The 13084-nt window shown below is 43.6% G+C and overlaps 1 protein-coding gene across 1 annotated transcript in view; it reads left to right on the plus strand.

The window, feature by feature from the left end:
- The window catches only part of MED12L (mediator complex subunit 12L), a 157249-nt gene that overhangs the window by 10075 nt on the left and 134090 nt on the right, over positions 1 to 13084 (plus strand). Inside the window, exons 4-10 of the mRNA XM_075506714.1 lie at positions 1566 to 1725; positions 4992 to 5161; positions 6390 to 6500; positions 6941 to 7210; positions 9459 to 9608; positions 10147 to 10246; positions 10420 to 10556. Of these exons, the coding sequence (XP_075362829.1) occupies positions 1566 to 1725; positions 4992 to 5161; positions 6390 to 6500; positions 6941 to 7210; positions 9459 to 9608; positions 10147 to 10246; positions 10420 to 10556 (1098 nt within the window). The remainder of the gene's footprint in view (positions 1 to 1565; positions 1726 to 4991; positions 5162 to 6389; positions 6501 to 6940; positions 7211 to 9458; positions 9609 to 10146; positions 10247 to 10419; positions 10557 to 13084) is intronic.

Genomic DNA, 13084 nt, shown 5'->3' on the forward strand with positions numbered 1-13084 from the left:
GCTAGGAAGCCGATGCATTGTTAAAAAAACCTGCTTGCTAACTCCAACCCCTTTGCATGTCTTCACATTTAAATTTGTGTTTGTATTAACAATCTTTGTTAAACAGTCTTATTAGTTGTATTCTTGTTTAAGTTTCTAATTAAGGAGAAGAATTCTTGCTGCTTTGTAGCAGTCTGTGTGTAACTGGAAAAGGCAATTTTGAGCTATCTTTTTGGATACTGTGTGCTGTTAAGAACAGCAGTACAAGATAAATTTGAAGTGGTCATTAAAACTCATCCAAGGTGGCATCTAGAACACAGTAACAAAGATGCTGTTATTCATGCCTTTCTTTCCTGAAGCTCTGTGTACGAGCAGCTAATCTTACAGTATCTGGGAGTTACTCTGAGTATAAATTAAACTGCAATAAGGAACTCTTATTCCAAGAGTATTGAGCATAAATGGACCAAAATAACAGAAGCTACAAGTTTCACCAGTTTTTGGTCTGTTGCCGCGCAGTTGGTGAAGAACGTGTGCTGCTTTGCCACCAATAGAGCTGCCAGAAAAACAAGAGCTTTGCTGTGCCAAGCATGCTACCAACTTAAGTTTCCCCCTAACTTTCTGAGAGGTTAACTTTGTGAATAGAAGTGCTAAAGAGATTTTTTTCATTATTTGTTTTTTAATAACCAGATTTATAAACCTGCTGATAACAGTAAATAGGTGTGTGAAGACACTGAAACTGATTCTGTAGAGTCCCTAGACTGACCGCTGAAGAGCATTACAGGAAAGGGTTAGTGCTTTGTTTGCTGCTCTCTTCAGCACTGATGTGCCTCTGTTCTCCAGGAACTCTTAGAAAGGTTGAGTATGCTTGAAGGAGTGATGAGGATTTTTTGGTAGGGGATAGTCAGCGTAGCATTTGTGCCTCCACTCCCTTCTGTCTCCACTGGGTATGAAATGTCTTGTTCTCACTCATATATGTTGCTTTAAAAATGTGTTTTAAAATTATTCTACCTTTATGCAGAAAGGTGTAAGGATTGCTGTGAGAGAATAGAGTGACTTTTCACCTGGAAGTCTTGTGGGACCAGCCCCGTTGTGTGCGTGGCCAGTGCAGGCAGTATTAGCTGGCCAGGCTCTGTTGCCCTGCTGCGCCCTGGTTATTACGGACTCCTCTGAACCAGGGGCACCCAAGAAACTGGCAGCGTCTGTGTAATTGAACCCATACCCAAAACCTTGATGTATTTCCATTTTCGAGAGGTTCTGAGGATCAGCTTGCAGGACTCTTTCTGTACTTTGGATGCCTTTGGCTGTGTCGAGCAGTTTGCTAGTGGCCCTGCAGGCATCTCTGAGTGGGGGAAGGATGCTCCCGGTGAAACCTGGGGGAAGTGTGGGGCAGTATCCCTTTTTTGTCAAGTCTCTCTTTCTCTGTGTCTAGATGATAGGTGTTATTAGCGTAGTGGGTTCCGAGGTTGGTGAAGCGGTCTGCCGCTCTCCAGGTAGCGTGGGGCTGAGCAGAGGAGGCCTGGGCTAACCCACAGGTGCCAGCTGCTGTTTGGACTCTGTGCCCTAACTTGCTTCCTGTTTCATTTTAGGTTCCTATTCTCAGTAAAAAAGAAGATGTTTTTGCTTACTTAGCAAAATATTCTGTGCCACTGCTGCGAGCGGCATGGCTGATCAAAATGACATGTGCCTACTACGCTGCTATTTCTGAAGCTAAAATCAAGAAACGCCAGGCCACTGACCCAAATACTGGTAAATAAACATCTCTAATGTCTGAATGCATTCTAATAGCTGAAGGGGCCTGCTCCTCTTGTTCATGGCTTTGGTGTTACTAGGTGTCCAGAGAGGAATCTTTGTAGTGGGAAGGGGAATAAAAATTCTTTTAAATCAGCTTTGCTTAGAAATGTATGTCGAAGAGTGCAAAGAGCCATGCAGCATAAATACTGCCCTGCTGGCTGCTTCTCCTGCCAGCTGATTCCTCCCTACGTCTCCAGGCGCCGCATCCGAGGAGCGGACTGTGCTGCGTCTTCTTCACCACCAACACTGGTCTCTGCAGGGCTGGCAGGAGTGGCAAAGGCTGTGCTATGATAAATGTTACCAGGGAATGAACAGAACTGCAAATTTAGAAAGCCTGGAATGAAATGTGCGTTTCAAAGCTTATTTATTAGAACATAGGTGGCAATGTATTTATTTTGAGTACTAACTAACCTTAAATGACACTGTCTGGCACCATGCCAGTAGTCCAAGCAGTGAACACCTTTAAGGTGTTCAAAGGTGCTTTAACTATTATCAAAATTGTAGTTTTACTCTCTCAATTTATATATGCTACCTACAGCTCTTCTACTGTCTGGAATGAACGTTTTCCTTCTTTGTTTTCAAAATAACTGCTCAGAACAGACAATTTCACTGCTGTTTAGCAGCATCTCTACTGCTGTGAGCAATGTCTACTTCTTCCTGCCAACTCGTTCTGTTGTTTCTTTCAAACTTTGCTTTGTGGTTTTTTTTTTAATTAGTATTAATATTTGTAGGCTCGTAACACTAGTTTTCACTCTGAGTTCCTAGTTAAAGCCCCAAAAGTATATTTTCTATTTTCTAGCAAAGGTCCTATGTTTGTTCTTTGGTGATAGTTTTAAAAATATTTTAAAAAATCAATCTGATTTTTAGAGACAGAGAGCAAGGAGGAGGCAGTGTGTGTGGCTGGCAAGAAGGGAGACACCTGCCCAGGTATCAAGTCTTGTGGATCCCCGTGTTGCCTCCATTGGCGTATGAACTCTGGAGGCTGCCGTGCTGGGGTCGCCTTCTCTGTAGTGAGGTTGGTGCTGTTTTGGTGGGAGATTAGCACAGTTCCCCACTCTTCTTCCGACACAGGATGGGTTCAGGCTCCTTTGAGCTGTTTTGGCACTGCTGAGTGGGGCTGGGTGACTCGCTCTTTCCTTCTCTCAAATTCCACTTCTGTCCTTTGCACCAAGGGATGCTGAAACAGCCCCTCTCTCCAGCCTCTCAGGTTGTCTTCCCTTTTCTCTTGAATGACGTAAGGATTTTTTGGGTAAACCCTAGCAGGAGGCTTGGAGCAGGCAGTGAGAGCAGGCTGATTGCTTTCAGAGTCTGTTGTGAGTAGCTCTGCTAGTGATAAGAGAGCATCTGTGGCTCTCCTAGGGGGACTGAAATGGTGATGCTGTGCACCAAGACTGGGGCTGTTCCTTTGCTTGGGACATGTTAGGGTGTAGTTAAAACAAACACCCTCCTTCTGGGTTGTCTGGGAGTGGGAGAGAAAGGGGAGTAAGGAGGGAGTGAGGAAAGCTAAGGTTGTCCACTCTGTTGCGATAAATTGACCTAGACCTAGTTTGCTCTGGCTGGGAGTAGTAGCTCTTTAAAATAAAAGGAGTTTTTGCCGACTGGGAAGGTGCAAGGCGGTAGCGTGGGTTGGGGGGTAGGCAGGTACTCCTGCTCTGGCTCTGCTTCGGGCTGGCACCGTGGCGGCACCCGCTTCACGGCAAGGGCGAACGAAGCCAGTAAGAGTGTCTGTGGGCTGAGGTGCCTGTGACTTTGATCAGCGAGTATTCTGAGGTAGGTTACTGAGGGGTACGTCCTCTGTCCAAATTCCCTGTTTTGCAAAGGTTGTTGATTGCTTTTTGGGAAGTAGTTTGCTGCGTGTTACTGAGCAGCCTTTGACAGTTCCCAGAATGTTTTATATCTGTGCCTCCGGTAACAGAAAGGCAGTTGCATTGTTTCTAACTCAGTGGCACAGAGATATTGGTAATTGCTTTGGGAAAATTTTTCTTTCATACTGTCACATGAAATAAGTTTGAAGTAGTGGATTTGGAATAGTTTTTCCAAAAGTGAGCGAATGTTTGAAGTAAATGTAGTTAAACTGCTCTGTGAAAACACTAAAACCCACTAGCTTCATACAGAAATTTCAGTGGATTTGGATAGAAAAGCATTCAACATATAGTCTGTATATGTTGACAGAACTGCCAATTAGAAATGCAAAGGGAAAAAAACCGAACATGCTATCTGAAGTCGGAGGTGGGTAGTGAACAGAAAATAGTTGCGTGTGAGAGTGGTAGTTCCTATAACTCTGACAGTAAACAGGCTTAGGTTGTCAAAGCAACTGCGTTATGTATTCATAAAAGCGTGCTCTTCTAAAATATGCTGCATGCTGATTAAATACAGCTCTGTCAGATGTTTGTCTCTGAGATACTAACAAATATCCTTGGTTGTTCCAGTTACTGTTAAAAGAATGCCTTCCTTACAATTCCTCTTTTCCCAAAGCTTTATGTATATGACCAAGCAAGTTTACTTTTCTTCACTAATTTCTCCAAGTTATACTAAGTACAGAATCACTGCTGAAGCAGGGAGAAAAACTGATAATTTTTAGTAGGTTTGTGTATTTGCTGAACAGCACTTACTGACTTATCTAGGACAAATGAAAGATAATCAGTCTTACTGCAGACCTCTGCACTGTGCTGGTCACTCTGACCGAAGAAACTGCTCCTGAGCTTTTGCATTCTCATCAGAGTAAAAATCTGGAGGAGTTGTCTGTTTCAGAGTGATTATAGAAAGGACAGTTTTATATCCTATCGCATGTGCAAAGTCCCGTTGAGTTTTATGTTGGCTGTATTTGGAAGGGAAGGAAGAGGAGAGTAAAGGTCCAGGTGGAAGGAAGTAATGAAGTATATTTATTTTATCTATTTCAAGGCTGTTTTGTGGCTGAATGCTGAAATCTGATGAAAGAGACAGGCGATTCCCTAAAGGCGTGCCTTGTGCCAGTGCTTTTATGTCACGCTAAGCTAGCAGGCTACTTGCACACTTGACAGTACGTGTGCTTGGAGACCAGTGCACAGGAGAGGCACGTACGAAGCCCATTAATTCACAGTAGGTGCTGCATTATGCAATGGTGGGTTAACATTTTGGAGGAGTATTTTTGATGACAAAGGCAATACACGTTTGTTTCAATTCTCACTGTGAAAGAAACCTTTTATCACCTCAAGTGTTCTAATTGTAAACTTATTTTATAGAATGGACTCAAATTATAACCAGATACCTTCGAGAGCAGCTGGCAAAGGTTGCGGAGTTTTATCATGTGACTTCCAGTCAAGGCAACAGCTCTGTAGTGATGCCTCAAGAGATGGAACAAGCCCTGAAGCAGTGGGAATATAATGAAAAACTGTCATTTTATATGTTTCAGGTAATACTTTAAGAAGTGCATGGATTTTTTTTTTTTTTTTGAGATTACCATTCTTGGAGAGTTCAATTTTAGAACTTACTGGTAGCTTTTGTCATAAGACTTGCATAAATTGTAAATGCTAATTCATTTTAAAGATTTGCTAGCTGAAAAAGCTTTGATTTGCTTAGTGTGCTTGATTGCAATTGCAGCAATGTACTCAATTATTCCATCTCTGCTATATTATCCCATCTTTTAAGAGTGTTTTTAATGATTGTGGATCAGGCTGAGGCCGCTGTGGCACATGAGGCCTCGGGTGTTGGAGTGGTGGCCTGGCTGTTCATTTCCACACGGTTCTAGCACAGAATGACCCTCTGGTTATTTCTACCCGAGGACAGAAATAGCAGAAGGGTTGCCGGGAGGGAGTCTGTCTGTCAGCAGTAAATCAGGCAGCCTGCTGAATCCCCACTGCAGAAATGGTTGGTGCTGTACGCAATTGCTTCCCTATCCTGCTGTGATGGCGGCTGGTTGCTGCACGCATAGTGGTGGTTGAGGGTCTTGGTAGCTCTGTGCTGACATGGGTAATGAGGGACTGTCGTGGTTTAGCCCCAGCCGGCAACTGAGCACCACGCAGCTGCTCGCTCACTCCCCCCATGTGGGATGGGGGAGAGAATCGGAAGAGCAAAAGTAAGAAAACTTGAGGGTTGAGATAAAGACAGTTTAATAGGTAAAGCAAAAGCCGTGCACACAAGCAAAGCAAAGCAAGGAATTAATTCACTCCTTCCCATGGGCAGGCAGGTGTTCAGCCATCCCCAGGAAAGCAGGGCTCCGTGACATGTAACGGTTACTTGGGAAGACAAACGCCATCACTCCAAATGTCCCCCCTTCCTCCTTCTTCCCCAGATTTATATACTGAGCGTGACGTCATGTGGTATGGAATAGCCCTTTGGGCAGCTTGGATCAACTATCCTGGCTGTGTCCCCTCCCAGCTTCTTCTGCACCTGGCAGAGCACGGGAAGCTGAAAAGTCCTTGACCAGTGCAGCAACAACTAAAACATCTCTGTGTTATCAACACTGTCTTCAGCACAAATCCAAAACATAGCCCCATACCAGCCGCTATAAAGAAAATTAACTCTGTCTCAGCTGAAACCAGGACAGAGCTAAACCAGAAACGAAATAAAACTTGTAATTGCACACCTTCTTGTTTAGTGCTCCCAGTTAATATGTGATGTGTTATTTTAAATCCTTTAAGGAAGGAATGCTCGAGAGACACGAGTATTTGACATGGATACTGGATGTTTTGGAAAAAATCAGACCTACTGATGATGATCTTCTTAAGCTGTTGTTGCCGCTAATGTTGCAGGTACATGCATGTTTTAAAGCCCAAATCAGTATAAGTGTGATTCATGCATGTTAAACGATTTTAATATCTGTGGTCGTAAAATCTGTATAAACATTTTTGCTTAGGACATTTAGGGAAATATACTACACGGTGCATGTTTGGAATTTCTAAACACCTTTAAAACGTTCATGCTTTAGAAACCTTAACTTGAATTGGTAGAAGGATTCTGTGACTGTAACTGTACTGTCTGTTGCTGATTCTCGTTGTGGAGGGCAGATGAAATTTTTAAAAGACAGAAGTATAGATTTGCATTTGAGCTGCTTTTTTCTTTTTTAACTTCTGGACTCTTAAATAGCTGAGGTGATCCCTTTTAGTTTATGCATGTCCAATGTTAGATTGTTAAAGAAAAGGAATACATGGAGTAGACTGTGTAGTAAACTATGCATTTTTTTAAATTTCAGTATTCGGAAGAGTTTGTTCAGTCAGCTTACCTATCCCGTCGCCTTGCTTATTTTTGTGCCAGACGCCTATCTTTATTGCTAAGCGATGGTCCTAACCTTGTAGCTGCACACTCTCCTCATGTGATTATTGGACCAAGTAACGCTCCTCTGGCAGCCCCCAGTCCGACTGCCCCTGGTCCCGTGGTGAGCCCGGTACAGCTGGCCTGCCCAGATTTCCTCTCCTGCCCTCAACACCGTCCACTGGTGTATGGACTTAGTTGTATGCTGCAGGTAGGCCAGTGTTCTGTTGCTCTTTGTTTTCAAGGCTATAGCCATTCAGTTTATTGGAAAACAGACTGGGTTTTGGGTGTGACAAGGCGTGCTAGTTGTGGTTTGAAATGCACCTGCATCCATTAAAGGGTGAGGACTGAGTGGGTCTGGGGGGAGTGGGAGGGTGGATTCTCCACGCTGGCTGAGGTGCGATGGTGGAACCACCTGGAGAAGCTTGTGCTGCCCGTGTCTGTCTGCACCTCTGCTGTGGGAAGGAGCGACTCCGCTGCCAGGGATGGCCGAGCCTTCCCTCTGCGGTGGAGTGCTTCTGGTTGCGGTAATGCTCTGCGCATCTCATCACGTTCTCATTGCCAGCGGACCTGCGCGGTTCTGCCAGACCCCGACTGTCTGCTGCATGCGGCTGGACAGGAGACAGCACCATACTGGCTCCTGCAGGCTCTAACCTTTGAGGATTTCCTTGCTGCTTCCAGCTTGTCACCGATGCTTGGTGCCACTGCAGGCCGCTTCATTTTGGTTTTGTCAGAATTACAAGCAGTTTATATTGCCTTATCAACTTCCACAGTTTTTAAAACTGCGGAACAGAAGAGACTGTTCACTTGTGCTTGTTGCTCGGCAATAGCAGAATCGTCAAGAGAGTAATTATTTTCTAAAAAAGGACTTGTATGATGAGCTGCGGTTGTTTGCCTTCCTGAGTGCTGACCTGGTGAGACTTCCTCCAGCCCTCCTGCTGTTGTCTGCTCAGTTGTCTGTCTCTGGGGGTGGCACAGAGGTGTCCTGGTGGTGGTACCAGGAGTATGCTGATGCTCGCAGGATCACAAAATCACAGAACGGGTGAGGTTGGCAGGGACCCCTTCAGATGATGTCGTCCACGCTCCACCCCTCAGGCAGGGTCAGCTAGAGCAGGTTCCCCAGGACCGTGTCCAGCTGGATTTTTAACATCTCCACCACCTCTCTGGGCAACCCGTTCCAGCGCTGGAGCACCCCCACAGTAAGAGAGTGCTTTCTTGTGGTACGCAGCGCCCTTTCCGAGCGCCGATGCTTTCCCACAGTCGTCGCAGTGCGGGAAGTCCAGAGCCTGGAGGCAAGCCGGGCTGTATGCGGGGAAGGCTCAGTCGGTGCTATCTGAGGAAAGAAAGCGGGAGGGTATCCGCATCCCTCCCCCTGCTGAGGGTGCGTGAGTCGGGAGGTTAGACCCCGTCGGGCTCCCAGCACGCTGGGACTTTTTTCCTCTGGAACACGGATCTGTCCTGGGAACGTCAGTGTTTGTCTCCATCCTGGGCTGCTGGGGTCTGCTTGTGTACTCTGGCAGCTTTACTGCTTTTCTCTACTAGCAGCACAGCTGGTCACCTTCCTGCTCTTCCTGTACTATTTGGGTTTGTGTATGCCTAAGTGTTTTCTCTGCTCTTTTTTCCACCCCTTTTTCTTGCGCTGCCAAGCAGGTCCAGAGGACAGCCATTACTCGGACAAGCTCTGTCTTTTCGGAGGAGCGTTTCTCTAGACAGTGTTTTTTCTAAGGTGCTGCTTTGTAATCCAGATCTTGGCTGGGTGAGCTTCCAAAGAAGTAATCCAGCAGTCTCAAAAATAAACATCGATAAGATGAATCAACTTCCATCATTTTAGATGATATTTAAGGTCTGACCCCAAAACACCAAAGCATTCTGCTTTTGCTCAGTACAATACCAAATGCTACAGGGTAACAGGTACCTGCTGACAAGCCGTTGTGAAATGATGGTTTTGAAGCCTGTCAATGCAAAATCTTTCTTTTGAAGTAAATCTTAAATTCATGGTGCATTTCAATGACTCTTTTGTGCTTTAAAATCTTGACAGAAGAGTTGATCTTAATTCATTTCTTAAATTTTAATTTTTCACATGTAGCTTCCTTCTGTGAGCTGAACACCAAAATGACTTCTTTTTTTCTAAAGCCCATTCACGTTTCAAAGAAAGGACCTGGCTGAAATTAACCTTTGGTGATGTTCCTTGACAGCGTTAGGAAAGCAATACAAATGGGAATTGAACATGTATATATTTAAATATTTTTTTTAATAATGAAAAAGGAAAATAATATAGTATTGAATTTCCTCAAATGGATGTTTTAAACTAATTGTGCGTAGGCCTGTCTTTTTGTTTCTTTCACTGTAGGAGTTAGACCAAAAGTGATTCTAGCCTCATGGACTGTCTTATTGTTGGTATTGTCTATCACACATGGTTAGAAAAAGAAATTACTTCTGTTTTGTACTATTGCTTGCAGACTGTAACTCTCTGTTGCCCAAGTGCCTTGGTGTGGAATTATTCCACGAATGAAAATAAGAACATTAATCCAGGCTCACCTCTGGATTTACTTCAAGTTGCTCCATCTAGTTTACCTATGCCAGGTGGAAATTCAGCATTTAATCAGCAGGTAAGCTTTTTTCATTGTCAGATTATTAAGATCTGTTTTATATTCCAAATAATGATTTGCGATCATTAGGACTACAGCCAAGTTTAGACATTTCTGTAGGTCTAGTTTCAAGACTAGTGTTGTGCTAGTTTTTGATAACCTTACTTTGTACTTCATTCAAGTACTGATTTTGTGAAAATATCAGGATTTTTTTTTACATTCAGATGTTTTCTGTTACTAAGCTGAAATTACTTTAAGATGTGAAATAGCAAATAAGAGGAAGCTTGGCATACCGTACTGTGAGATGCGATTTTTCAGATACGCTGAAAGTTAACTTTTGCTGGGTTGAATGTAAAGAAAAGATATTTTATTGTACAAGATGATTTGTAACAGACAAAAACATTTGAACAGAACGTACTTCAGTTTGTTGTTCCCAAACGTAGGGAGCGTTGTGGAACACCATAGGGTACCTTGCTCCTGCTGAGGAAGCTGTCACAAGCTTGAAATGAAAACTGAGACTTCCCACCACTAGCTAATTAGCAACTATCTTTTTTTACAGGTTCGGGCAAAGATTTATGAAGTGGAACAGCAGATAAAACAAAGAGGTCGTGCTGTGGAGGTGCGGTGGTCTTTTGACAAGTGCCAAGAATCAACTGCAGGTAAGACAACTCAAAAATGAAACTAACATTGGGAGCTTTAGGGTTTACATCTGTTGTTCTTCCTTCAGTAGAATCCTGTTGAACCATGATTAATTCTAGTAATAGATTTGACGGATGTGAGGCAATGTCTTCCTGTGTAAACCTTTTTTTTCCCTCCCCCCCCCCATCTCTAGGGGTGACCATCAGCCGAGTTTTGCACACCTTAGAAGTGTTGGACCGGCATTGTTTTGACAGATCAGATTCCAGCAATTCAATGGAGACACTTTATCATAAGATTTTCTGGGCAAATCAGAATAAAGATAACCAAGAGGTAATGGCTACGTTCTCCCCTCACTTTGTGATCTGTAGACAACAGATTTTATTTTCACTTAGGAGAATTGTGTGTATGCATATATTTGATACAAAAGCTTTGTGTTTTCTTGGTGTATTTTTTCTTTACTACTTGACATTTGGTTTATTAAGAGAAAACAGCTCTTTGCTGTTGTAACTGAATTCTTAGTTCTCTGTGCTGTAAACCTCATTTAGGAGAAATGATCTATCAAGGTTTCGTGGTTTGTTTTTTGGGTGCTGCCAAGTAAAATTCCGGATTATTGTTTGATAACAACTTTTACATCTGTTGTAGAAAGTAGTAAATTAATAGGTTAAGTGTAGTAAAATATTCTAAAATGACATACTCTTATGTTTTTTATTATTTTTACCTGTGATCCTAGAACCATTTTCAGAGATCATGAAAAACTTTATCAGAAATCTTTAACTTTTTATTTGTTTGGTTTTTTGTTTTGTGCAGTGAGGAGGAATTAGGCATAGCGGGAGTGAAAGGGTTAAGAAGACTGAAGTACTAAGGGCCCAGGTTCAAGTAATGAAAAGCACTGATAATTACAATCAACTGAGTTACAGCTGAGGTGAATTAGCTCCATGCTTTGGCCAGGCACAGTTTGTGCCTTGGCTGCAGCGGAGCATCCCCCTGCCTTACCGCTGCCTGGGGTGCGGCTGGCTCATTAAGCTTTGGAGTGCGACAGAGCAGGAGCTCTTGGTGGTGAGTTCCCAGAGACCTGAGGGTGACCAGGAAAGGTTAGTGAGGGGCTGAGCAGAGTCTGGGAAGCACACATACCACATCAGAAAGAGGGTCTTCGATTTACCCCTCGATCGGAGTCCGTGCATCAATCCGCTACAGTGCAGTGCAGATGATAATGTTGCTGGGCCTATGTATAATGTCAAACTCTTGAGTTTCCTTGGAAAGTGTCTGGGGAAAAGAAGAAATAGCCAGCTTTAACAATACACTGTTGAAGTAAAATCTTAAAGTGGAAAATATTAGTGAATCTGTCATAGCCGTTCTTGTTAATGTTTTAAAAACTTTTATGCAAAACGGCTTGTTTTTTGAATACACCTGTTTTTTGTTCATGACTGTATGTTCTCAGCAATTGATGGTCATAATTCAAGACCCTCTGTTGCACAGAAATACTGCATAATAATTGCCAATCAGCATTTTAATGACTTTGGCAATAAACAAGCAGAATATAGTGTTGGGGGGGATAACATCTCTGGAGGTATTTCCAGAGAGAGATACCTGCCAACAAACTCTGTATGTGAAGCTCAGAACCGGTAGGTAGGAGTGCAACGCTTGCCAGAGTTGTCTTTGTATTTCAAATATGCTATTAGGGTAATGAGAGAGAAACAGAGGAAGGAGAGCTGTTACAGCAGGCAGATGAAGTTGTTGAAAGTTCTTAACCCTAATGCTTGCATGAAATCAGGAGTTCAACACACAAGTGTTTTTGTATTTTTAAAATGGGTGGGGTGTGATATGCTTTATTATTCGAGTGCTGGCTTTTTGTTTTCATCTGCTTTTGGGGTCAGATGATGCGGTTCTGTGCTGTTGCCCTTCTGCAGTTGTATTGGTATCTTTTTTTTTTCCCTTCTCCCTCTCTGTAGTCCAAAAAGTTTTTCTGACTTCTAGCTACCATTGTACAAACAAACCGTTTCTTTGTGTTTCAAAAGGCAGTATTGGTGGGGAGACTTCTGAAAGTAAGGTAATTATTCTGTTCTTACTGTAGGTTGTCTGCTGCTATTGCCTTTGTTTTATGGTTCTTTATGACTCGAGGTTGGGTTGCCTTGAAAACACGCCTGTTTTGGCCCCTAAACAGCTCTCTTAAAGATGCGCTCCCCAGTTCTGGGTACCAAACACTTTTCTGAAGGTCTGTCTAGTTAATTTGCAGGGCTACCTATCTTCTAACGGCATAACGTTTTACTCTGAGGCGAAGAATGCTGAGTAGGAATAAAGCATTATCATGCGTAAGTGACGATGTGCCTATGTTTGCACAGTAGTCACAGGAGACTGTAGGGAGAGCAGAAGCAAAGAAGATGCTGACTTCTTTCTGAGAGAAGAAAACTTAAGTTTGAAAGTTTCAGTCTTACCTTACTGAGTCTGGAGCTGATATGAAATTAAACTCTTAAGTTATCTGCAGTTTCTTAACCTCCTCTGGAGTTTTCAAGACTGTTTAGTTGTTGCTTGGCTCGAGCTTAAGTTTTGGCAGCCAGAGAAGAGGTTACCTTGGGACGCCCTGAATGCCCCATTGATGGTACTTGTGCATTTTGACATTTGAACTTCCAAAGCTATATTCGAGTTACCAGTGTAGTGTTTAGCTGCTTACCTCCCGGGCAGGCTGGCGGGTGAGCGCCTGTGGCAGGCGAAGCTCTGCCCCGTGCCCTGGAGAAGGGCTGCGGAGCCGTTCAACGGCCGCTGGATGTCGGCGCCTCCCTGCACCGGCTGCGCGTCGGCTGCGGCGCTGCGAGGTTAAGCACGCAAGGATGTCGCCACGTGCAATGCCGTCTGTCTTTTTT

This window comes from Mycteria americana, chromosome 7 (assembly GCF_035582795.1).
Source record: "Mycteria americana isolate JAX WOST 10 ecotype Jacksonville Zoo and Gardens chromosome 7, USCA_MyAme_1.0, whole genome shotgun sequence".
Classification (NCBI taxonomy): domain Eukaryota; kingdom Metazoa; phylum Chordata; class Aves; order Ciconiiformes; family Ciconiidae; genus Mycteria; species Mycteria americana.